Genomic DNA, 21734 nt, shown 5'->3' with positions numbered 1-21734 from the left:
GCCTGCGATATTTTGCTAGCTCCAACGTAATGCATCTGGTGCACGAGCAGCACTGTTCATTTTTGTTGCTTCCAATTAACCACTGCCGATAAAGAATAATATTGGTCTGCATTAACAGTAACGCATAATTTCAAATTGAAATAAACAAATGCGAACTTGTGGAATGCAAGTGTAGACTAGTTGATAATAAATATGGAAGCACCAGCAGTCGATTCTTTCACATGCCATCCAATCCAAGAACAAGGCCAAACCTGGAAAATGGAAGTTAATATCACTTTCGAAGAGCTCATCAAGCCTTCTTCACCAACCCCACAACACCTCCGGACCTTCAAGCTCTCCTTTCTCGATCAGCTCATTCAAACTCCTTATTCTCCGGTCATCCTCTTCTACCCTTCGAACTCCAAATTTGACCCTCTCTCAGAAGTCCCAGAGAAGCTACACCTTTTAAAGAAATCCCTCTCTCAGACCTTGGCTCGGTTTTATCCACTTGCTGGGAAGATTCGGGACAACATCTCCATCGATTGTGACGATGGGGGAGCTTGTTTCATTGAGGCTAGTATTAACATGTCCTTACATCAATTCCTTGCTAACTCAGACCTCAATTCATTAAACAAATTGATCCCCCGTCAGTTTGCCTATGAGGAATCTCCTAAAGTGACTCGTGCCGCTAATATTCAAGAGAATGTGCTCGAATGAGGTGGGATCGCTATTGGGATATGCAATACACACAAACTCCATGACAGGATGGCCCTGGGCGTGTTCTTGAAGGAGTGGGCGGCAGTTGCCCGAGGAGGTGATGGCAGGGGTAGCAGCACGGTGGCAGCATGGGACCTCAATGCGGGAGCAGAGCTATTCCCTGCAAATTTAATGTGGAAGAGGGACTCAGCAGAGACCACCTCTGGCTCCATTTATAAAATCGGAAATTGCGTCACAAGGAGGTTTCTGTTTAGCAGGCCTGGGATAGAGGCTCTCAAAGCCCGAGGAACAGGTCCCAACGTGAAGAACCCAACTCGGGTTGAGGCGGTGTCTGGGTTCTTATGGTAGTGTGCTACGGCTGCATTCAAGAGAAAGAACAAAGGTCCCGACAGGCCTTCAGTGTTCACACATGTGGTGAATATTCGGAAGAGAATGAACCCTCCCTTATCAGGTTCCCTAGGAAACTTTCTTTGGGTGGCCGCAGCCCATTGTAAGAGCACTGTTTCTGATCAAACAGATGATATGTTGCCTTTTTTTATCAGTGAAATGAGGGAAGCAATATCTAAGGTAGATAGCGACTTCGTCTTGGGACTAAGACAGGACAGAAATTTGATAGCTAGCTCCCTCGGAGAGGTTGGAAGGCTGGTGTGTAACGACGGAGTGGATATTATTTTGTGTTCAAGCTGGTGCAAGCTCGGGTTTTATGATGCTGATTTTGGGTGGGGAATGCCCATCTGGGTTAGTAGCATTGGGATGTGCAAGTCAGTATTCCTCAACTTGATATATTTGGTTGACACAAGGTCTGGCAATGGTATAGAGGCATGGGTTACCTTGGATGAACAGGAGATGGCTCTGTTGGAAGAAGATCCTGAGCTCCGGGCATTCGCTTCCATGAACCCTTAGTCCTTTGATTATCAGCAGCGAGTGATGGATGAGTCTCTCCTGATCCCAAAAATTTGTGATGATTAATAAGATATTTCCAGTATATGCATGTGTATTTTTAATGTAAAATGTGTTACAATGTGTTCAGCTGGACTATTCAGGAACTGAAGAAGATCCAAGACAAATAAGAATGTCTAAAAACTCTGCTTGTTCATATGATCCATTCAGGTATCCATACAGATGTAGATCAAGAGAAGAACGAGTGGAGATCATGGACTTCCATAACTTCAAAGCCATCCGTGACATATCTCTTAGTATATTTACCATTGGAAGGAATCATGTGAATCAGAAGGACATGAGAAGCTTCTTTGTTTCGCTAATGTCATCCAACCTCAATTGCTCCATATAGAATGGAGCTTTGAAGTTAAGACAGTATCAATTGTGGATTCCACGAAGAAAATCATAGGTGCGGTGAAAATAGATTACCATTCATGATCAGACCCGAGTCTCTGCAGTCTATCGTCTTGGAAAATTGCACTCGTGTTCTTATTACCGTTTACATGGAGAATTAATCCATTTTCTTTATTTAGATTCTCTGAATTTCCAGTGAAGAAAATGCATACATCACGTGATCCCTAAGGTGGCAATTCTCGCAACGTGCAGCTCCTTGGTCCTTTAAACAGCCAAGATGCATAGCAAGTGGCCTGTGAATAACATTATGCGGTGCTTCCAGCTCCCAAACAAATCAGTCACTTACTAGATGAGGGTCGGTCTAGAAAGTTTCATATTTTGCTTTTGGTGACCTTTGAGGATAGGCTATCATGCCCCGAGTTAATAATCCACCTGCTATTCACGTTCAGCTCTCCTGCCTCTGCCCCCTACTGGTTTCCGTTGACAGAGGGAGGACAAGCTTTTAGGAGCAATGTAGTCTTTGTCCTTAATGGCATCAGATGATCAGATGATACTGCAGATACCGCCAGAGAAGGAAGCAGGGGATGGAGGTGCATGCTCTCTTGGCAGCCTAGAGCTTTTAGGTACCGCATGATATTAATCGAGAGGATTCGCGCCATACTTTTCCATCTAATTACACTGGACGGCTTAAGCTTACAGCGCTATGACCGCAGCCCTTTCTAGTGGAATGGCTTTGTGATTTTTTAAGTTGAAGCTTGGCATATCAGTACCATGTCGCTCATCTAGGACGATGATATGTGGGTCTAACAGAAAGAATCTACCAATGGATCAGGCCTAGAACGATCTCCTCTGCATTGTTCTCCCCGTGATTATCTTCGAATTTTTCATCCAGCTTCCATTATCGAGTTCAAATGGGAGGAACAAGGACAAAAGGCAATCATCAACTTCCATTACTTCATGTCAATTCGTTACCAAAATTCCCCTAGGTGTTTTACTAGAGAACCACAATTCCATGGATCCGGCTATGTCCTTGGTTAAGCATTTCTGTGAGACTATGCATGCAAGGAAGGATTGGGACCCACGACCTCGTCGACTACTGACGTCGTCCTATCCAATTGCACTAACACTTGGGATTAAAAACCGAACTTATTGATCATGTTTCACTTCCCTGCCAAGCGAACAAATTCAATCTCTATCTCTCACTCTCCAATGCTATATCTTGATGCCAGATTCTGGGCAAGCATGCGAGGGACGGTTAATGCAATTTGCTATGTGGATGCAGTCACAGTATATTCTTTCTTAGGAAATCATCAAGCTCTCATGGAGTATGCCCTTGTCTCATACCCAGTGGCCACTCTCAGATAGCTTTAGACAGAACAAGAAAAACATATTATAGTATCCCCGTCAGATGGAAACTCTTAGGTAGATCCGGTTTGTCGGGACATGAAGAAACAGAGCTAGAAGAAGTGATATTCCAAATGGGTCGATTCATCCCTAACTGACAGAAACTGTTAGGCAATTGATGGATCGCCCACAGGGAGACAAATTGTACAATCTTGTCTTGAGTCTCCTTTGGTGATCATACTACTCTCGACTTAAAATGATTTACACAAAACAAGTTTAATCTGTTTAAATTGTCAGCACGTTACTGGAAAAGATTTACGGGTGGAGTGCAAAGAGGGTCTGGTGCGTGTGAAAGTGCCTTAATTCAGAGCTTACCAAGTTGGCAAGTTGATCTATTTCTGCATTAAATGCTGAACCTTATACTCAAATGGTTGACGTTTCGCTAGTCAACGTTTATGAGGTCAGAGCTTGTCCCATAAATGATCGAGAACCAAAATTTTGACCCGGAATTAGTTCTTGCATCTGTTTCAATATCCATGCTTGGAAGGCAAAAGGGTAAAAGATGGAAGTACTGAATGACATTGGAAAGGAGCTCATCCTCAACTCAACCTCATCGTACAGGCTTCTAAGTTGTTCATCCATCCGATAAGTACTGGATTGAATCAAGCCGTGGGAGGAGCCATCTGGTTGATCTCCAGACAAACTTCAGATAATGTCTTAGCTTGACTTCTAGAGAGCGAAGTTTGCTGGAAGCACTAGGCTAGTAGTTTGACCGAGAAATTTAGATTGTCGAACCCAAAATCTCTTGATTTCAAGTGAGAGTGCGTGCTATTACAGTATACTCTTTTCTCCAGAAATTTGCCCTCTAGAAAGGTTAAAAGAGGAAATGTCCGGAAACTAAAACGTATCACCTTCGATATCCACAAGACTCATCTCCATTTGCTATATAATACATCCAAAGACAAAGCCATAACAGAGCAAAAGGAGAGGCAATGGAAGCAAAAATCACTTCCAAGGAGCTCATCAGGCCTTCATCACCAACCCCACCACACCTGAGAACTTTCAAGCTCTCGCTTCTCGATCACCTCATTCCCGCCCCTTATGCCCCGATGATCCTCTTCTATCCTCCAGACTGTGGCCCTCATCCAGACAAACCTCTCCGGGCAAGGTTGGACCTCCTGAAGATATCTCTGTCGCAGAACTTAACCCGGTTTTATCCATTAGCTGGGAAGATACGAGAAGACCTATTCATCGACTGCGATGATCGAGGAGTTTTCTACGTGGAGGCCAATGTCAATGTCGCCTTGTCTCAGTTCCTTGCGCAACCAGACCCCGTCCTATTGCAAAGGTTCCTTCCTTGCGAGCTAGTCCCAAGGAAATCCTCAGAAGAGACTCACACGGCAAACATTCAGGTCAACGTGTTCGAGTGTGGCGGGATCGCCATTGGAATATGCATCTCGCACAAGATCCTGGACGGGGCGGGCCTGAGCGGTTTCTTGAAGGAGTGGGCTGTGGCAACCCAGGGAGGTTGTGGCAGTGTGGCGGCTCCACGTCTCGTGGCTGCCACGGATCTCTTCCCCGCAGACGACCTGTGGCTGAGAGACTCGTCCCTGATGATGTGGGGATCCGTGTTCAAGGTGGGAAAGTCTGTCACCAAGAGGTTCGTGTTTGACGGGCCAGCGATAGAGGCCCTCAAGGGACGAGGAACTGGCCAAAACGTGAAGAACCCAACTCGGGTCGAGGCCGTCTCCGGGTTTCTATGGAAGTGCTTGGTGGCTGTCTCCCAGAGGAAGAACAATGGCCTCGGAAGGCCATCCTTCTTGACACATTTGGTGAATTTTCGGAACCGGATGAATCCTCCTGTACTGGAACTGTCCCTCGGGAACCTTCTCTGGATAGCTTCCACGAAGCTGAAGACCGTAGATTCTGATCAAAGTGATACATTGCCTACTCTGGTGAGTGAATTAAGGGAAGCAATATCAAGGATAGATGGTGAGTTCGTCTCAAGGCTGAAGTGGGACAAGGATTTGATTAATGGATCTTTAAAGGAGATCAGTGACCGCATGGGTGCTAAGGGAGGGGTGGACTATTTTGGGTTCTCGAGTTGGTGCAAGTTGGGGTACTATGATGTCGATTTCGGGTGGGGAAAGCCCGTGTGGGTCAGTAGCATCGGGTCAGGTGGTTCGGTGTTTATGAACCTTGTCATCCTGGCAGACACGAGGTGTGGTGATGGAATAGAGGCATGGGTTACTCTCGACGAGCAGGACATGGCTCTACTGAAAGTGGATCCGGAGATTCGGTCAATCACTTCTCTAGACCCAAATCCTTTTGTGGTCGGAAATAAACCGTGAGCCGTGGTCCCATGTGCTCAATTAATGCTAAGTATCGAGGGGTTGGGCTGTAATAAATAGAGTTGAAAATATATGTAGGATACATGCAAGTAAATTGCTTGTATTTTTTTTTTCGGTTATAAGGGATGCCCATAAACCTACTTCATTGAAAAAGAAATCATAAATATCTGATAAAGGGACACAGGTAGTCTCACTGGGTATCGAACTTGAGATCTCTTGTTTATCAGGTGAGAGGTGCACTATTGTGCTATTCATTTTCTTTAATATTGCTTGTATTTTTTTGAGTAGATTATTTGATCTCAAGTAATTTATCCTTACCTTTTACATAATTTACTTGAGTTATAAGTAACTCAGTTGAAGTTTTTTAAGTGAATACATATATATACATATATTCCAACCTGCATTCCAAGTGCATGTATCATAGAATTTTCCAGTATGGACTCGTCTCTATGCTTGAGCTGGGTGTAAGATCCATAGAGATTCAAATAGACTAGATGTGAATCATGATATTTAAAAGCCCAATTAAACTCCGATAATATATAAATACACTTGATGAAAGGCACGGAAAACATTTGTAATTTTTCTTAATAGTAAATAATATTAAATAAGTGGATACTTTATACAAAATTGTTCACTAAAAATGGAAATAATTATACCATAAATAATGGTACAAAATTGTTCCCTAAAAGTGACCGCTATCTAGAAGAATTATTTTAAAATTTGAAAATTTTACGGTGCGTTTGATTTCAGAGTTAAAGTAACTTTGATTTTGATTGTGGAAAAGGACAAAATGTTGTGTAAGTGTGTTGAGTTAAAGTTAAAGTTAAAATTTTTGAATTGGGAAATGTGTATTTTTGTTGTGTAGTGAGTTGAGTTAAAGTTAAAGTTAAAATTTTTGTGATTTTAACCCTCAAAATAAACGGACCATTAGTTTCTTGACTATATATTATATACAACAGAGCTAAACCCACGTTAAGCACGATAAGACTAAACTTTTTTGTAATCTTTATCAAGTATTTAATAAAGTATAATTCTTTTTTTTTAAAAACGAAATGCAACCTAGACTCATTTGTATTATCAAAAATCTCAAACATGTTTGTTAATAAGAATTAAAATGACAATACTAATAATCAACATAGTTCAAGTGGTTTGGACGTTTGTTTAATTAAGTAAGGTCTCAAATTCGTATTTTATGAATGAAGAAAATTCACACTAGAAGAGTTTTATCCATTAATAGACCGACCTAATTTTAATTGAATTAGTCATGGCCTATTAGGCTTCCAATATTAAGGTGAACACCGAAAAATAATAGTAGTACCAAACAGAAAATCTTAAAGTAATCAAAACAACCTTAGAGTGGTAGCTTGCCGATATTTCAATCTTCCGATGGTACTTCATATTTGAACTTAATCTTCTCAATCTATCGATGGTGCTTCTAATGTTCGTGAAATGTTTATTTCAATAGGAACCCGATGAGTTTGCAGCTGACGATGAGGCAGTGGCGGATGAGTCTTGTGGACGTCCATGCTTTTTCTTGCACTCAACGTCCCTACAACCGGAGTCCCCGTTCCCCCGTGAAGGTCATTCCTTTGGTGTTTTTTTTAGGAACTTGACTTGTGTATGGTCAAGAATGGACCGAGAGGGGTTGAGGGGGGCAATCGTCCCTCCTAAAATTCCATTGTTCTAAGAAAATTTGTATATAGTCCTTTAAATTTTCATAAAATTATTGCTATTCACCCCCATAAATCGAAAAGTTTATATTCTTAGTGCCCCTCCAAGAACCTAGCTCCCCTCGAGCTAAATCCTGCCTCCGTCCCTATATATGGTACAATACCATGATCAAGGACTCTTCAGTAGACATTTGATCATCGTAGGCACAACATACACTTCTGTCATTTATTACTGCTCTTTCTTTTTGGCAGATTTGACAATTAATTGGCGTTCGAGCTGGCACATGCACTCAACAAAATCACCTCCACATGATTAACATAGGTTGGTTCAAACGGTTAGATGCCTATTTTCCCTAAATGATGTCTCGAATTCGAGTATTATAAATGAAAAAACTTCACGCTGAGAGACTTTACCTCTTAATAGGCCAACTCGGCTCGATTAAATTAGTCGGAGCCCAATTTGACTTTTGAATTCATGATAAAAAAAATCACCTCCACGTGCAAGTCAGCAGAGCCTTCGGTGTAGGAGCCCGCTCAAACACCAGGCCGACCCATTTATGATGGCGGCCGAAAATAGCCCAGAGGGCCCAATTTCCTAGCCCAGATACTCTAATCTGGGCCCTCGTGTGGGCCCAGTAGTTCGACAAACCCCGCACAAATCCGGCCGGCATGGTTCAAATCTATGTCTGACCAATGGGACGACTCTGACTCCGACACAGATATAATTAATTATTTGATTAACAAAATAATAAAATAAAAAATGAGGAGAGAGAAAGCTGACGGACTTGTTGATGACAGACGAACCAGCGATCGCCGTTGAATGTGGAAACATCCAAATCAATCCGATGCCCAAAGTGCTTTGCTTTCCCACAGAACATCACAATTCATCCTCCCTCTCTCTCTCTCGTCATTGAAGGGGAACGAGAAAGCTCCAATCTTTCTGTGACCCACAGGGGAGTTTGTAAGCAACGATGCGATGAAACTGACCGGAAAGCTCGCCGACAGAGACCCATTTCCCAGCTTCTCGCCCGCGCCATGGATCGCCGTTCTCTTCCCCCTGTCCCTCTCCCCGCTCTTGATCCTATGGGCAGGCTTGCTCGGCCTCGCCGCTGCCGCTGCCGATGGGAGGGGCAATAGCACGGAGCACCGCCCCGTCACGCCGATCAATCTCGATCTCTACCACTCTAGGTGAACAGTGCCCCCATCTATTTTATTTTGTCAATTTGAGATCGCCTGAGCTGATTGTTCTTCGTTTTTCGCCTTATCTTGGCCTCACCGCGATCCTCAGCGAATAAAGCATCAAACTTTTCATGGAAATTTAACGAGAAAATTAATCATTTATATTTTTCTCTGTGAATAGCATAGGAGTTAGGCCATAGAGCTCTTTAAGTTAGAAACTTGGCCATAACTTTGCCCCGTTCTGTCCTCTCGAATGTTATCCTTTGTTGTTTCTACTTAGTATTTGATTTACTCTGGTTGCCGTAGTTCGATTAATTTTAAGGTAGTTTGTTGGGTTCCCGATTTGTTTCATGATTCCTTTGTTGGGTACCCGATTTGTTTCCTGATTCCTTTGTTGGGTTCTTGGTCTCGCAGCATACGTTTGATAGGAGAGATAAATGACTTAGTAAGACGCCACCCGGATAAGCTCACTGTGAGTATCGGTTTGGTCTTTTTCTCCACGTGATCAAGTCGCTCTGGAAGTTTTCGGTTTTGAGGATTTGTTCTGTGAACAGATGGACACAATTAAAGCTGGAAATAAAGGGTATCGCTCGGAGCTTGCTGTTGTGACTTATTGCCGTGGTAGGAAAGATGTAGACAGCAACTCGAAGTTCCGAATACTTCTCGTAAGTTCAAGGCCCATTTGGTGTCTCAAATAGCACAGAAAGCTAGTTTTTCTTGATCTACTCCACTGCATTCATACATTTTAGATGGGAAATGAAGCAAGAAAAATGAGGGAGTAGAAACGACCATCTTGTGGAGCAGTTGTAAAGTAGCTATCTGATTTTTTTGTGATGAATGTTTCATCTTTCTATTTTATTTTATTTGCTTAGTTTATAGTAATAACTGCTATACTAGATAAGAAGCGTGGAAGCATCTTCTGATTCCTTATTTGCATTATCACATCATGTGTTTCATGTGATGCTGCGTAGCTGCTCCATGAAATGAAATGTTGATGAAAGGACTATATGTTGTCTTCGACCCTGTAATTCCTGCTGGACTTCTAGTGGATACTGGATATATGATTTACGGCTTGATAACTGCTGGTGTTCTTGACAGATGATTACTTGTCTTCCAGAGTTTTGGGCAGCATGGAAGGGAGCTCATTACATCCGAACTGGCTCTGCGGATTTTGTCAATCTTAAGTGAAGAAGAGTTCTTAGACAAGGTCGATACTGTTTCGTTGAACAGTTTTCTTGACAAACTTGTCATAAAGGTAAACTTCAACATAAATCTCAGACAAGCTACCGTTTTCAGTGGCACAAGCATGTCTGTCATGAGTCTCATGACTGCATGAATCTAATCATTTGCAGCACATTAAATTTTCTAAATGGAGTATCAGTTCCTATGGTCGAACCACAGCCTAAGACGGTTAATAAGTTCATAAGACAGATTGAGAGGGCATAAGAGGTTGCTTTTCCACTCTCTGCATGCTCGTTTCCATACACTAAGAATAGTTCTCCTTGGTCACCTCATCTGTGAATTACTACTAGCATTCTTTCAAATCAACTGATTCTCGAAAGTTCATTCTAGGCACACTAAATTTGAGACTCATCAGCATTGTTGGTTCAAAACTTCATTTCAGGTGGTGCCAATGGAGAACCTTGAGGGGCGCAAGCTTGTTGAAGGTGGAGATCTTTGTGAGAGGAGAAATGGTCTGTATGATAAAGTTCAATTGTTTTATGACAATCTATGATTCTCTGAGGAAGAATTGGGAGTTTTGACTTCTACTTTTTTTACAGGGAGGGGAGTCGATCTCAACCGCAACTGGAGTGTAGATTGGGGCAAAAAAGAAAAGGTTTTCCTGCCATCCAATTATATAAATTTCTAAGCTAATTTTGAGGCAAATCATGGAAGCTTTGCCTCCATTTTGTTCTCACCTTTCAGCTTTTATTATATGGTGAAGGTTTTCAACAAGTATTTCCTAGATAGACATGTAGCAGTTTAGCTTGGCTTACTAATAAAGATGGGTTATTAGTCAGTTATGAATAACGTTTATGTGTAATATTTATATATCCAACTTCGTGTCAAGCATGCTATTAATGTTTCATGAACTTCACTTTGGAGCATGTGATTAGGGACAGAATGCTTACTCGTACTATATTTTTGTTCCGATATATAGGACTATGATCCATATGAAGAAAATCCTGGAGTTGCTCCATTTAGTGAACCAGAAAGTCAGATTATGCGAAAAGTTGCAACATCATTCAATCCTCACATATGGGTGAATGTACACTCAGGAATGGAAGTAAGTCCAGTATCAAATATCTGTAAATACTTCTTTCCCCAAGCATTGAAGTAATCTTTTTAATTAGTATGTCAGTTTTAGGACCATTCCACTTACCAGATACCATCTTTTATATTGCTGATGGTGGCAAATAAAAGACATTATTATTTTTGGTCCACCCAACCCCTTATAAACTCTGCTTTTATTGACAATGTCTTTATGTTGGGCTCGTTGACGTCACCTACCTCTTTTTTTTGTTGATGTTAGGGCTCTTTAAAATCAATTTGATGCCTAATCTAGGTTGTTCATGTTCTTTCTGCCATGCTTATTCTTTAGTTGATGATGCTTTTTTTACACCCTCGAGCCAATAGTGAAGATAAACTCTTCTTCTTCTTTTTTTTCTTTTTTTAAATTCAGGCACTATTTATGCCTTATGATCACAGAAATACAACTCCCCCGGGGCTGTATTCTGTGAAAATGAGGTCATTGCTGGAAGATTTGAACCGTCTCCACTGCCACAACCGTTGCATGATTGGTTCAGGAGGAGGCTCAGTCGGGTCTGTATCTCTTGCTCTGTGCATACTTTTCTTAACTTCTTGCACTTCCCACTGTTGTAATTAATCATTTTGTGAATTGTGAAAGAAAACAAGAAAGTCTCATAATTATTTTGCATGTCTTATGTGTTCTGAAGACCCTTTCGCTTTCAGGTATCTTGCACATGGGACGGCAACAGATTACATGTATGATGTAGTTAGGGTGCCAATGGCTTTCACTTTCGAGGTCAGCAACACAATCACCTTCTTATTTCTGGCAATTCTTTTAGTCACATTTATCATGGAGAAAAAGAGATCCAGAAACTTTTCTGTTTCATATCGATTCTGCTTCCAGTTTTTCCAGTGATGTGTATATTGAATGAACAGATTTATGGAGATGGAGAAGCATCTTCAAGAGACTGCTTCAAGATGTTTAATCCTACTGACCTTGCTACTTACAATGTACGTTACGCATCTCCCTTGATTGTTGATTGATATTACGAGATGGAAACTGAACGGAAGATTGATTGGTCGCTTCACATCCCTTTTGCTTACAGAGAGTTCTTAGCGACTGGTCAGCAGCTTTTTTCACAATCTTTAAGGTTGCACCGAAACACATAGACGACGTCAGCTCTCAGGTCACTGTTTCCAGTCCAAAGAAGTGGGAGTCAATGGACGACTATCTTGAGGGCTACCTGATGGAGAGAAGCAGTCGGTACGGGAAGAAGATGGAGGTGCTCGATCTCGGGATGCAGGAGATCAGGACGTACTTCCGGCTCTTCCTGCTATCTTTCGTGCTGCTAATGTTCATGTTCTGTTCGAGGATCTCGAAGAGCAAGTCCCTTAGACCGTCTATGCCTTCAATCTCCCTTTAACAAGCCCCGAAATTTCACTTCCCCTTTTATTTTTGGTTATTGAGGTTATTGTATTTTATATATTCATGGGGAAATAGGGTGATGTCATTTTTTTCAAGCTGCTAGAATTCATACAATGTATTTTTTGTGTGTAGTGATATTATTTTTTCCCCACAATTAAATATATAATTTATTTCACTTATGTGCTTAAAATTGTCTCTTTTCCCCATCTCCTGCCTGCTTCTACGGGAAAATCAAATCAATTAAAAAACATTTCCATAAACATCGAATAAATTAAATTTTATTAATTTTAAGGTAAATTTTGTGCATACTCTCTGCAGCTTAATTCCACAGCTCATACATGATACGTCTCCTGTTTTGAAAATATAATCCACTTCTTATGTGGTGGCTCGACAAAAATTAGAGTGCGTTTGGATTTAGAATTGAGTTGAGTTGAGTTTTGGTTTTAATTGGTTTGTAATGATTATATTGTTGAATTATGAGAAAAAATGTGAAAGAGTAATAAATAATTGAGAGAAAGTAATGATTAAGTAATGATTGTGTTGTTGAATTGTGAAAAAGTAATGAATAGTTGAGAGAATTTAATATTAAAAATTGAATTGAATGGTTAAAAAAATTTTAAAAATAAAAAAAGTAATGATTGTGATATTGAATTAAAAATAAGCGGAATTGAGTTGAGTTGAGTTAAAAAAATTTTAAAAAACAAACGCACTATAATTTTGAAAAAAAAAAAGAGAGAGTAAAATTGATTTACAAAAATTTTTAGAAAAAGCCCATATTTATTATTTGGGCCAGACAGCCCATTTTTAAAGGCTCACAAAGGTCCATTTGTTAGCATTCTCAAGGCCCCGGACAGACATCTTCGTCTTCCTTAAACCCTCGAGCAAGCTCTGTTCTTCTCCTCGGCAGCTGCTTCTCCTAGTTCGTTGTCCGTCACCTCTCTGCGTCAGCTGAGGAAAAGCTTCAAACCTTGCATTGGGAATGCGGGCAAACAGCCGTTGCTTATTGGTCGTGCATCCTTGATTGAAGTTCAGTCTTCACAACGATAACTGTAGAAACTCAGCTGCCATGGGACGGGTTCAAGTGAACAAGGTTCACAAGTCCCGCTTCTCGACGAAGTCCTCTCGGAACATTCACAAGACCTCTGTCAAAGGTACCCAGCAGCTATTAGTCTCACTGTGTTCGTTCATTGAAGCGTTGTGGGACGTAGCTTTTCCATTTGTTGATTGAATTTGGCATCGGAATCTTATCAATGGAAGCAACACAGCTAGTTGCACGTTGTTTCCTATCAACTGGATTGCAGCTCGAGCTTTTCTCTGTTAAAATTAGCACCTTTTTTAATGTAAGTTTGTGTGTGGTTTTAGATAAGAGTAGAATTGCCAAGTCGGGGGCCAATGTCAGCAAGGGTGCTCGTGCTGCGCGACTTCAGCACAATAGGATGGTAATCTTGATGCTCGATCCCTTGCAGCTCGCAGTATTTCACTCTTTGCTTTTGGTTTTAGTTGATCATGTGATGAGAGGGATCGGCTTTCTATAGGTGAGGGAGCAGAAACGGGCGGCACTTTTGAAAGAAAAGCGGGCTTCCACCGGATCAGCAAGTCCACCCCGTATGATTGTGAGTATCCGTCTTACTGACAGTTCTACTGAATCTATAAAGTTTAATTTTTTTGTAAGAATCAATTTTTGTTGTCGCCTGCTGTATTGTCAGGTTCTTTTCGGTCTGTCAGCATTGGTAAACCTGGATTCAGTAGCTGAAGATCTTCTTAAATTGTTATCAGCTGAAGAAACTGCACCTGTTTCATCAACAGTCTCTTCTTCAGAGTATCGATTGCGGGCAACTGTATGGTCTCTAGTCCTTTCTCATATTTAATGCGGGCCTGACTTTCAACTGCTAACTTTGATACCTGTTCTTTTTTGATCTGATTGAGTAAAGGACATATTTTGTATTCCACTGATTACTAAAGGATAAGCTCCTATATTGTAAGGCTAGAATGCACAAGATGTTGACTTTTGTTTGCTGTACTGATTGCTTAATCCCAACTTGTCTATGTTAATTTCAGTAGATTGTCCATGTTTTCAGTGTATGACCTCAATGTGAAGTTCAGACTTTTTGAAACATACCTGGCTGATCTCTTTGAGATTGTTATCTCTGTTTTATGTAATATGCTGTTGGTATGTGAATCAGGTGTTGAAAGCGCCACATGGTGATTTGGTTTCCTGCATGGAGATGGCCAAGGTATGAAGACTTGTTGAACTAGCTGAAAAAGTGCAATTCACTTGTGTATGTCACTGATGGTGCTTGCTCGGTGTTCGTTGTCATTGCAGGTGGCTGATCTCATAGCTTTCGTGGCATCAGCAAGTTCTTTGTGTGAAGACAGCGAATCCTACTATATTGATTCCTTTGGAAATCAATGTCTTTCAGTGTTTAGATCACTTGGTTTACCGAGTACAGTGGTCTTCATACGAGTAAGCTATTGTGCAGTGCCTCCAAATAATGTGGATTTGAAAGCATTAGTTTTTTAGTTGCCATATTTTTTATGGCTTCCATTTATTTCCATAGGATCTTCCCTCAGAGATGAAAAGAAGAAATGAACTGAAGAAGATGTGTATATCTAGCCTCACTCCTGAATTCCCTGAAGACTGTAAATTCTATCCAGCCGATACAAAGGATGAATTGCACAAGGTAACTTATCATTTGATGTGGTTTATATTAACTAGCTATGGACTTGTGAAATGATATTAGGTTAGCTAGTATGAGCTAATAATTTTCCATTTTCGTGACTGCAGTTCATGTGGCTCTTTAGGGAGCAAAGGCTTACAGTTCCTCATTGGCGAAATCAACACCCTTATCTTTTTGCTCATAAGGTGATTGCTTTATCATTAGTTCTTACTCTTGTAGCTTTGAGTAACAATCTATTTGGCTTTGGCTTTGAAGCAGCAAACTTTTATTGCCGTTTGTGTCCTCTCTTTTCCTGGTGGCTAATTGGTTCCCTCGTATCACATGCGATTTGTCAATGAACATCCTTTTAATGAAGTTATGGCGTTTAATTTTTTTTCTAAAGAAGAAACCCGAAGAGAGAATGGTTGGAAACAATGAGGGAGACCTAGTTGATTTTGAGGGATGAAATAGAATCCTTAGAGATCTGGTGAGAATAATCCCTTGTGACTGTGGTTCAGCTTGAACCAATTAATAACCTCATCAGATTGTATGCATGGTATCATATGATAGAACTCAGTAGATCTAAATTTCTTTCTAATGGTGTTTTATGCCTGTCTCTAGTCCTCTTGCTGCAAAATTGACTGCCTTTTTTTGAATGCTTTGTAGGTGGATATGGCAAATGATGATCAGAATCCAGGAAAAAGTGCTCTTTTTCTCACTGGTTATGTCCGTGCCCGCAGTCTCTCAGTTAATCAGCTGGTAAATATGTGGCCACCGAATTATTGTGGCAGAGAGATCTGTCTAAGGTTTTCCATGAAATTTTTGTGTTGTTAATGGGAAACGTCTGCTATGTGTTCTCAACAGGTTCATATTTCTGGTGTTGGAGATTTCCAGCTGGGCAAAATTGATGTTCTAAAAGACCCGTGTCCTTTAAATGCAAGGAAAGATCAAAACGCGATGGATTCAGATGAAGTTAATGGAGTGGAGGTAGGATTGATTACTTGCGTGCCATGGTGAGGTGGCAATGACCTATAATAAGTCATGTCATGGAGGACGTTTTGTAGGATGCTTAGTATTATTGCTGGGACGTTTTTATGTTCTTGATGTAGTGTATGGTAGAGACCTGTTCCTTTTGTATATGATACCCAACAACCAGTAGTACCCTTTGTCTTCTTTCTGGATTCAATATAAGGTTCAGCTTATTCAAAATAGGGGGAAATGCCACTACTGTAATATGCATGTTTGACTGGAATATTTTTGAATATCATTGTCGTTCACTATATTCTCTAGGTCGTGGCCTGTTTTGTATGAAAAAGTAGTTTGAAGCTTCTTGCCTTTGGAATAGTTCTTCAGAAATTTCTGTACTGCCACTGATTTTTCAGCTGACCTCAAATGATTCCTGTCTGTAATTGTGTTTATAACAGGTTATCCAATCTCTGCAACCTGATCCTATGAAGCAGGAGGCGTTGCTCGTTGAGAATATTCCGGACCCTCTAGCTGGAGAGCAGGTGATTTCAACTTTAAATATCTGGACTCTCTTTTTTCCCCAACGAATGTGACCCCTTTTCTTTGCTTCCAGTCAAGTTGAATGTTCTCATGAAATAAATGATCAATTGTTGGGCCAACCAAATTAATAAAGCAGAATTAAGCTTATCTATGATTTGGTCTCTGTGCTGTGTACAAATGGTGCATTCGACTACAACTTGAATTTACTGTCATGCCTTTTCATAGGATAATTGATTTTGATTAATGTAAATGCTATGGTAATACCGATTTCTCTTCAAACTATGTACCATTCTTTTCCCTTTCTGGGCAGACATGGCCAACTGAGGAAGAAATGGCTGAGGCAGAGAGATCCCAAAAACAGAAGAAATTAAGAAAGAGGATTCTCCCTCCAGGAACATCAGAATACCAGGTCCGCACATGCTATGGAGTATTTTTTTATATATTAATTTGTCATTGTTCAATATTGCTATTGTAGACATCTGTCGATTTGATTGTTCATGCCAGGGGTGCTTGAACAAAATTTGCAGGCTGCTTGGATTGTCGATGATTCTGATGGGGGAGATTTGGCAAGTGATGATGGTGATGGTGATGATGAAGAGGATGATGATGGTATGGTGTTGGATGAAGGGGAAAATCGTCCTACTTCACAAGAGGGTGTAAAAGATTTTGAGGATGATGATCAAGCTTCTCTATACTTGCGGGACTCTGATGGAGAAACTGACACTGATTCCGTTATGATGGTCAGTCTAGAATGCTTACTTCATCTTCATGTACCTCTGATCTCAGTTGATATATGCAGAGTTCATTTTCAGTCAGATTTTATTCTGTGGTTACTCTGGTTATTTTTAATGAGCTGCCTTGAAACTTTCCTACTGAGCTGCCTTGAGACTTTCCTACTGAGCTGCCTTGAAACTTTCATACTGAGCTGCCTTGAGACTTTCCTACTGAGCTGCCTTGAAACTTTCCTACTTTCTCCAGGCCATTGACTATACCTTTTCAGGATATATGATGCTTTTACTTTTCCATGCAGGAAGCTGAGAACTTGACAAGAGAACAAATAAAGGAAGAAATACAAAAAATTAAAGAAGCACACGCCGAGGATGAGGGTAATTTCTAAGTTCATAACTTGCTGTTTGTTCTACTGGAGTTAAATCCGACTTTCAGAGTGTTGTGTTCTTAGTTTGATTTGTTGCTAATATTTCTAGAGAGGGTTGGGTAAGTAAATTCTTTCCCTTGTTCGCTAATTGTCCTCTCTCTGCACTTCAGAATTTCCTGATGAAGTCGATACACCTCTGGATGTTCCGGCTAGAAAGCGTTTCGCTCGATACAGGGGCCTCAAGTCCTTTAGAACCTCCTCCTGGGATCCTAAGGTGATTTTTCTTTTTTATCACCGAAAGGATAAGTAACCTGCAATACTACTAATGTGAGTAACAATACTTTACCTTCTCAATTGGATCTCAGGAATCATTGCCTGCAGACTATGCCCGAATATTTGCATTTGACAACTTCAAGAGGACGCAGAAGCATGTTTTTGCAAAAGCCTCGGATGTGGAGCAAGCTAATAACAAGGATGAGAGTGTGCCAGCTGGCACTTATGTTAGACTTGAGATTAAGGAAGTCCCTGCCAGTGTTGCTTCCAAATTATGTAACATTGTAAAGACATCGCCTGTGGTGGTATGTGGTCTCTTCCAGCACGAGTCCAAGATGTCCGTTCTACATTTCAGGTAGTGATATATATCCCTCTCTGTCCCTGTGCTTGATAGCTTTTTTGGGTATCAACTGATGGAAATCATTTTGATTGTGTAGCATAAAGAAGCACGACACCTATGATGCTCCTATTAAAGCCAAAGAAGAACTAATATTTCATATGGGCTTTCGCCAATTTATGGCTCGGTATGTTAACATGTTTTGTTGATGATAGTATCTATGTTGCATTATTGATGCTCCCTTGGAAGCTCAAAGATTGTTGGATTGATATGCAGACCTATATTTTCAACCGACAATATGAATTCCGACAAACACAAGATGGAGAGGTTTCTTCACGCAGGCCGCTTCTCTGTTGCTTCGATATACGCTCCGATATGTTTTCCTCCTCTCCCTCTGATAATCCTGAAAGAGGGAGATGGAGGCTCTCCACCATCTGTTGCAGCTGTCGGCTCCTTAAGAAGTGTCGACCCTGACAGAATAATTCTGAAGAAGATAATTTTGACTGGGTAATAATAATTCACTCCTCTCCTTCAATCATCTTACAATATGCAAAAATTGAATACTTTACAATTTGAACGAGTATGTTGTTAAAACAACTTCACATGAAATTCCTATCCAATAACTTTTGAGATGTCGTATTGATATGTATTCTGTCATGCACTGCAGTTACCCTCAACGTGTGTCGAAGCTAAAAGCTACTGTCAGATACATGTTTCACAACCCCGAGGATGTAAGATGGTTCAAGGTATGTCTTCTAAGCACGACCAAACTCGTCGTGGCTGCAATTTTTTTCCGATGAGAGGTACTCATCATAAAATCTCTTGAAATGTGTGTCACAGCCGGTGGAAGTATGGACAAAGTGTGGATGTCGGGGTCGCATTAAGGAGCCTGTTGGCACACATGGTATGCTTCTCGAAGCTGTTTTCATACACAAAATTGAAAGAAAATTCTTCAAAGAACCGGATATGGGCCCAAACAGATACAACCCTTGTTTAAGTTGCTGTTCTTGTGCGGAACATATCATCTATAACATCGACCCTTGACACTAATTGATCATTGATGTGGCGCGATGATTGCAGGGGCAATGAAGTGCGTGTTCAACGGGGGGCTACAGCAGCATGACACCGTGTGCATGAGCTTGTACAAGCGTGCTTATCCCAAGTGGCCTGAACATAGGTTCCCATTGCTCGATGCATCTTGATCGCTCGGTCACCCCAGCCCCCTGAACTCCCAGAAAGAAATCGCCCGACAATGCCTCAGGTGATTGGTGATGGGAATGAAGCTCCCTGGTTCAGAATACATATTTTAGATTTTTTGTTAATTATACCATTGTTTCTGAAATTAATAGAATCTTTTCTATGGTCGGATTTACGCTATAAGATGGATGAGTATAGTCATGTAGGCGGTTGCGCCAAGTTTTGCTTCCCCTTTTCCATGTTCGAAATACCAGGTAGAAGCAGCAACGCTGCTCGTTGGAGCGGGAGAAGGCACCGTTTACCATCTATATATAATCAAAGATGAGATCTGTTTTCGGTATATTGAGATTGTTTAATGTATTAGTTTGCTTATATTTTTACTTTTCTTAGACATGGTAATTAAAATTTTTTACTTATCTATAACAAAATTTGCTCGTATATGTTCACGTTCGTGATGCTTACTAGAGTCATCAGTAAATCAGTAAATATATTGCCATGCCTATCGATCAAGATCACTACTCATAATGGTAACACCAAAGAAAGATTTAACAAGTGATTCTCGCGAGAGATGAACCTCTTGGAATCATCTTCCCAGAAAAGCTCCGCGGTCTTTCTGAACTGCCTGGGACAAGTTGACGTCGAAGAGCTCGCATCTGATTGGCATCTCCATCTCGTAAAAGGGGTTCTTCAAGACATAGTCCGTGTAAAGCTCGTAAATGACTTTCAACAGAGCATCCATGTGCGGCATCCCGGGTTCACACACAACGAAGAACTTCGTTCCTGCAGAGGAAAACAGAAGGGCAGCCGTTCAGTCACACTCAAGAAGTTGATGTCAAATGAATGTTTAAATAGAACATCAGTAGATAAAAACTCAGTAATACCATTCATTCTTCGAAATAGGTATGAAACAGGAGTCTCCCACATGTTTTTATCCGTTCGAAAAGAATAACAAAGAGCACAATCGGAGCTTCAAATTTTCCCATATCTTTTCCATTTGAAATGCGAGATAATAAGGCAAATGTTTGATAACAATATGAACCATGGTATTTCTTTCCGGAAAACTGATGAGAAAAGGAATCTAAATGGATATCTAAAACAAGATTATGGAGAACTTGACTCCTTTTACAGAAACCCAGAGACCAATGAATTACTAATTATGACTTGCTTGATGCAACATAGCAGCAGGATCAGCAAAACTATGCAAAAACGGGAGGAAAACGTCTATGGCTGGTCTTTTGCTGGTCGGGTGACTACTTCTCGGTTCCTTCACAGTGTATCTAAATATGTAATCACAGTACAATTCATGCGAAGCTTGCAAACTCAATGATATAGAAACCGTTTATTCATCTGCATGATCTAACAACAACATCCAGGATAGCTCAACATTCAACAACCCCAAAAGGTCGTAAGGTTTACGCATGCAATGTACCTCCTTTTGTTCCCAGGATAGACCAAGTTCAGTCCTCCAACCGAAACAGGCAACTGAAAGTACTATTCAGACGTAGTTAACTCGATACGAGTCCTCTCCAATCAATCTAATCTAGTTCCTTTCCATTCTCCCCTTTCCAGGTAGTACCTCACAGGGCTTCCCATCTCTAACAAAGTTATGAGATACCACCTAACGAAATCTATCGCATTATGACTCGATCTCGAACAGTGATCCCATAAAGCAGATTCAAGAGACCACAGACAAGCTCTTATAATTAGTTAGCAACAACTTCAAAAGCTACAACAGCAACCTACGAGGATCGTTGCATCAGCAATAAGCATTCAATCACTCATCCATACGATTCGGCCGGCAAAACAACTCGCTTTCATCGGCTTCATTCGAATCATAACTAAATCTATACCGATAACATGTTTCAATTGCTTTACAGTTCTCCTAAAGGCGCCCAATTCCTCCCATTTGATAATTGCAGAGATGATAATCGAAGCTCAAAACGTTTTCGACTCAACCAAACAGAGTAAAGCTTGATTACCGGTGAGGGATTGAAAGCAGTGGAGATCGAAAGAGTCAGCCTCGAGGAGCTCGATGCCGGAGCAACCGACGGTTGGGGAGAGCTGCTGGGAGATGGCGTGCATGGAGTGCCACAGGCTTGCCACTCTCAAACTGTCGTTCGTGTCCATCCTTCCCGCCGATCCATAGTCCTGATCGCACAACACCCCCAAATTCACCCCCAAACGACAAGAAATCGGGCGATTCTATGCGTCCGTGAGGAGATGCATACCTTGTAATAGATCAGACCTCCCGATTTGTTGATAATGAAGAGGCTGCAGATCGCCGCGGCCGCCATTGCCGGTTCAATTGCCAAGCTCTGTTGATGGGGCTCGACGGACAGGGAGAGGAAGAGAGAGAGCGAGGAAGCAAGCAATGGCACCGGAGCAGAGCGGAGGGCGGAGGAGATTGCGGCCCGTTTGGTTGGGCTAGTCAGAACTGGGCGGGCCTCGGAATTCCAATC

At 41.2% G+C, this 21734-nt stretch overlaps 4 protein-coding genes and 1 pseudogene across 5 annotated transcripts; 4 read left to right on the top strand and 1 right to left on the bottom strand.

The window, feature by feature from the left end:
• The first annotated feature begins 258 nt into the window (after nucleotides 1–258).
• LOC116214546 lies at nucleotides 259–1721 on the top strand (annotated as a pseudogene).
• A 2454-nt stretch (nucleotides 1722–4175) lies between these two features.
• LOC116213110 (stemmadenine O-acetyltransferase-like) lies at nucleotides 4176–6088 on the top strand. Its single transcript, XM_031547924.1, has one exon. It carries the CDS (start codon nucleotides 4326–4328, stop codon nucleotides 5682–5684), a length of 1359 nt encoding a protein of 452 aa, XP_031403784.1. The 5' UTR covers nucleotides 4176–4325; the 3' UTR covers nucleotides 5685–6088.
• Nucleotides 6089–8148: 2060 nt separating this feature from the next.
• On the top strand, nucleotides 8149–12388 carry LOC116215293 (mast cell carboxypeptidase A). Its single transcript, XM_031550941.1, has 11 exons — nucleotides 8149–8542; nucleotides 8948–9005; nucleotides 9088–9198; nucleotides 9651–9788; nucleotides 10158–10227; nucleotides 10315–10370; nucleotides 10695–10820; nucleotides 11217–11356; nucleotides 11507–11579; nucleotides 11720–11794; nucleotides 11890–12388. The coding sequence occupies exons 1-11, from the start codon at nucleotides 8331–8333 to the stop codon at nucleotides 12205–12207; spliced, it is 1377 nt and encodes a 458-aa protein (XP_031406801.1). The 5' UTR covers nucleotides 8149–8330; the 3' UTR covers nucleotides 12208–12388.
• Nucleotides 12389–13069: 681 nt separating this feature from the next.
• LOC116212999 (pre-rRNA-processing protein TSR1 homolog) lies at nucleotides 13070–19615 on the top strand. Its single transcript, XM_031547786.1, has 21 exons — nucleotides 13070–13360; nucleotides 13572–13648; nucleotides 13745–13822; nucleotides 13916–14047; nucleotides 14393–14443; nucleotides 14533–14673; nucleotides 14768–14890; nucleotides 14995–15072; nucleotides 15533–15625; nucleotides 15731–15853; nucleotides 16291–16374; nucleotides 16683–16781; nucleotides 16900–17112; nucleotides 17403–17478; nucleotides 17639–17742; nucleotides 17834–18096; nucleotides 18179–18265; nucleotides 18355–18585; nucleotides 18746–18824; nucleotides 18919–18982; nucleotides 19159–19615. The coding sequence occupies exons 1-21, from the start codon at nucleotides 13276–13278 to the stop codon at nucleotides 19278–19280; spliced, it is 2403 nt and encodes an 800-aa protein (XP_031403646.1). The 5' UTR covers nucleotides 13070–13275; the 3' UTR covers nucleotides 19281–19615.
• On the bottom strand, nucleotides 19046–21664 carry LOC116213000 (trafficking protein particle complex subunit 4-like). 2 transcript variants are annotated; one of them, XM_031547788.1, is made up of 4 exons: nucleotides 21504–21664; nucleotides 21255–21423; nucleotides 19850–20055; nucleotides 19046–19365 (listed from the first exon to the last, which is right to left on the bottom strand). In XM_031547788.1, exons 1-3 carry the CDS (start codon nucleotides 21567–21569, stop codon nucleotides 19859–19861), a joined length of 432 nt encoding a protein of 143 aa, XP_031403648.1. In that variant the 5' UTR covers nucleotides 21570–21664; the 3' UTR covers nucleotides 19046–19365; nucleotides 19850–19858. The 2 variants fall into 2 exon arrangements, with proteins under 2 accessions (XP_031403648.1, XP_031403647.1); XM_031547787.1 differs by lacking the exon at nucleotides 19046–19365 and having other exon boundaries at nucleotides 19743–20055.
• Nucleotides 21665–21734: the final 70 nt, after the last annotated feature.

Source organism: Punica granatum, chromosome 7 (genome assembly GCF_007655135.1).
Source record: "Punica granatum isolate Tunisia-2019 chromosome 7, ASM765513v2, whole genome shotgun sequence".
Classification (NCBI taxonomy): domain Eukaryota; kingdom Viridiplantae; phylum Streptophyta; class Magnoliopsida; order Myrtales; family Lythraceae; genus Punica; species Punica granatum.
Note: the sequence above shows the minus strand (reverse complement) of the source record. Positions and strands in the feature narration are given on the sequence as shown.

Bases quoted from the DNA above. Each gene is read 5' to 3' on its own strand.
- LOC116215293 (XM_031550941.1), top strand. From the start codon at position 8,331: ATGAAACTGACCGGAAAGCTCGCCGACAGAGACCCATTTCCCAGCTTC. The intron at 9,789-10,157 runs GTAAACTTCAAC...ACTTCATTTCAG, and splicing joins TTGACAAACTTGTCATAAAG to GTGGTGCCAATGGAGAACCT. The intron at 11,580-11,719 runs GTCAGCAACACA...TTGAATGAACAG, and splicing joins CAATGGCTTTCACTTTCGAG to ATTTATGGAGATGGAGAAGC.
- LOC116213110 (XM_031547924.1), top strand. From the start codon at position 4,326: ATGGAAGCAAAAATCACTTCCAAGGAGCTCATCAGGCCTTCATCACCA.
- LOC116213000 (XM_031547788.1), bottom strand. From the start codon at position 21,569: ATGGCGGCCGCGGCGATCTGCAGCCTCTTCATTATCAACAAATCGGGA. The intron at 21,424-21,503 runs GTATGCATCTCC...TTGTGCGATCAG, and splicing joins GAGGTCTGATCTATTACAAG to GACTATGGATCGGCGGGAAG. The intron at 20,056-21,254 runs GTAATCAAGCTT...TTTCCTCTGCAG, and splicing joins CTGCTTTCAATCCCTCACCG to GAACGAAGTTCTTCGTTGTG.
- LOC116212999 (XM_031547786.1), top strand. From the start codon at position 13,276: ATGGGACGGGTTCAAGTGAACAAGGTTCACAAGTCCCGCTTCTCGACG. The intron at 13,361-13,571 runs GTACCCAGCAGC...GTGTGGTTTTAG, and splicing joins TCACAAGACCTCTGTCAAAG to ATAAGAGTAGAATTGCCAAG. The intron at 18,097-18,178 runs GTAGTGATATAT...TTGATTGTGTAG, and splicing joins ATGTCCGTTCTACATTTCAG to CATAAAGAAGCACGACACCT.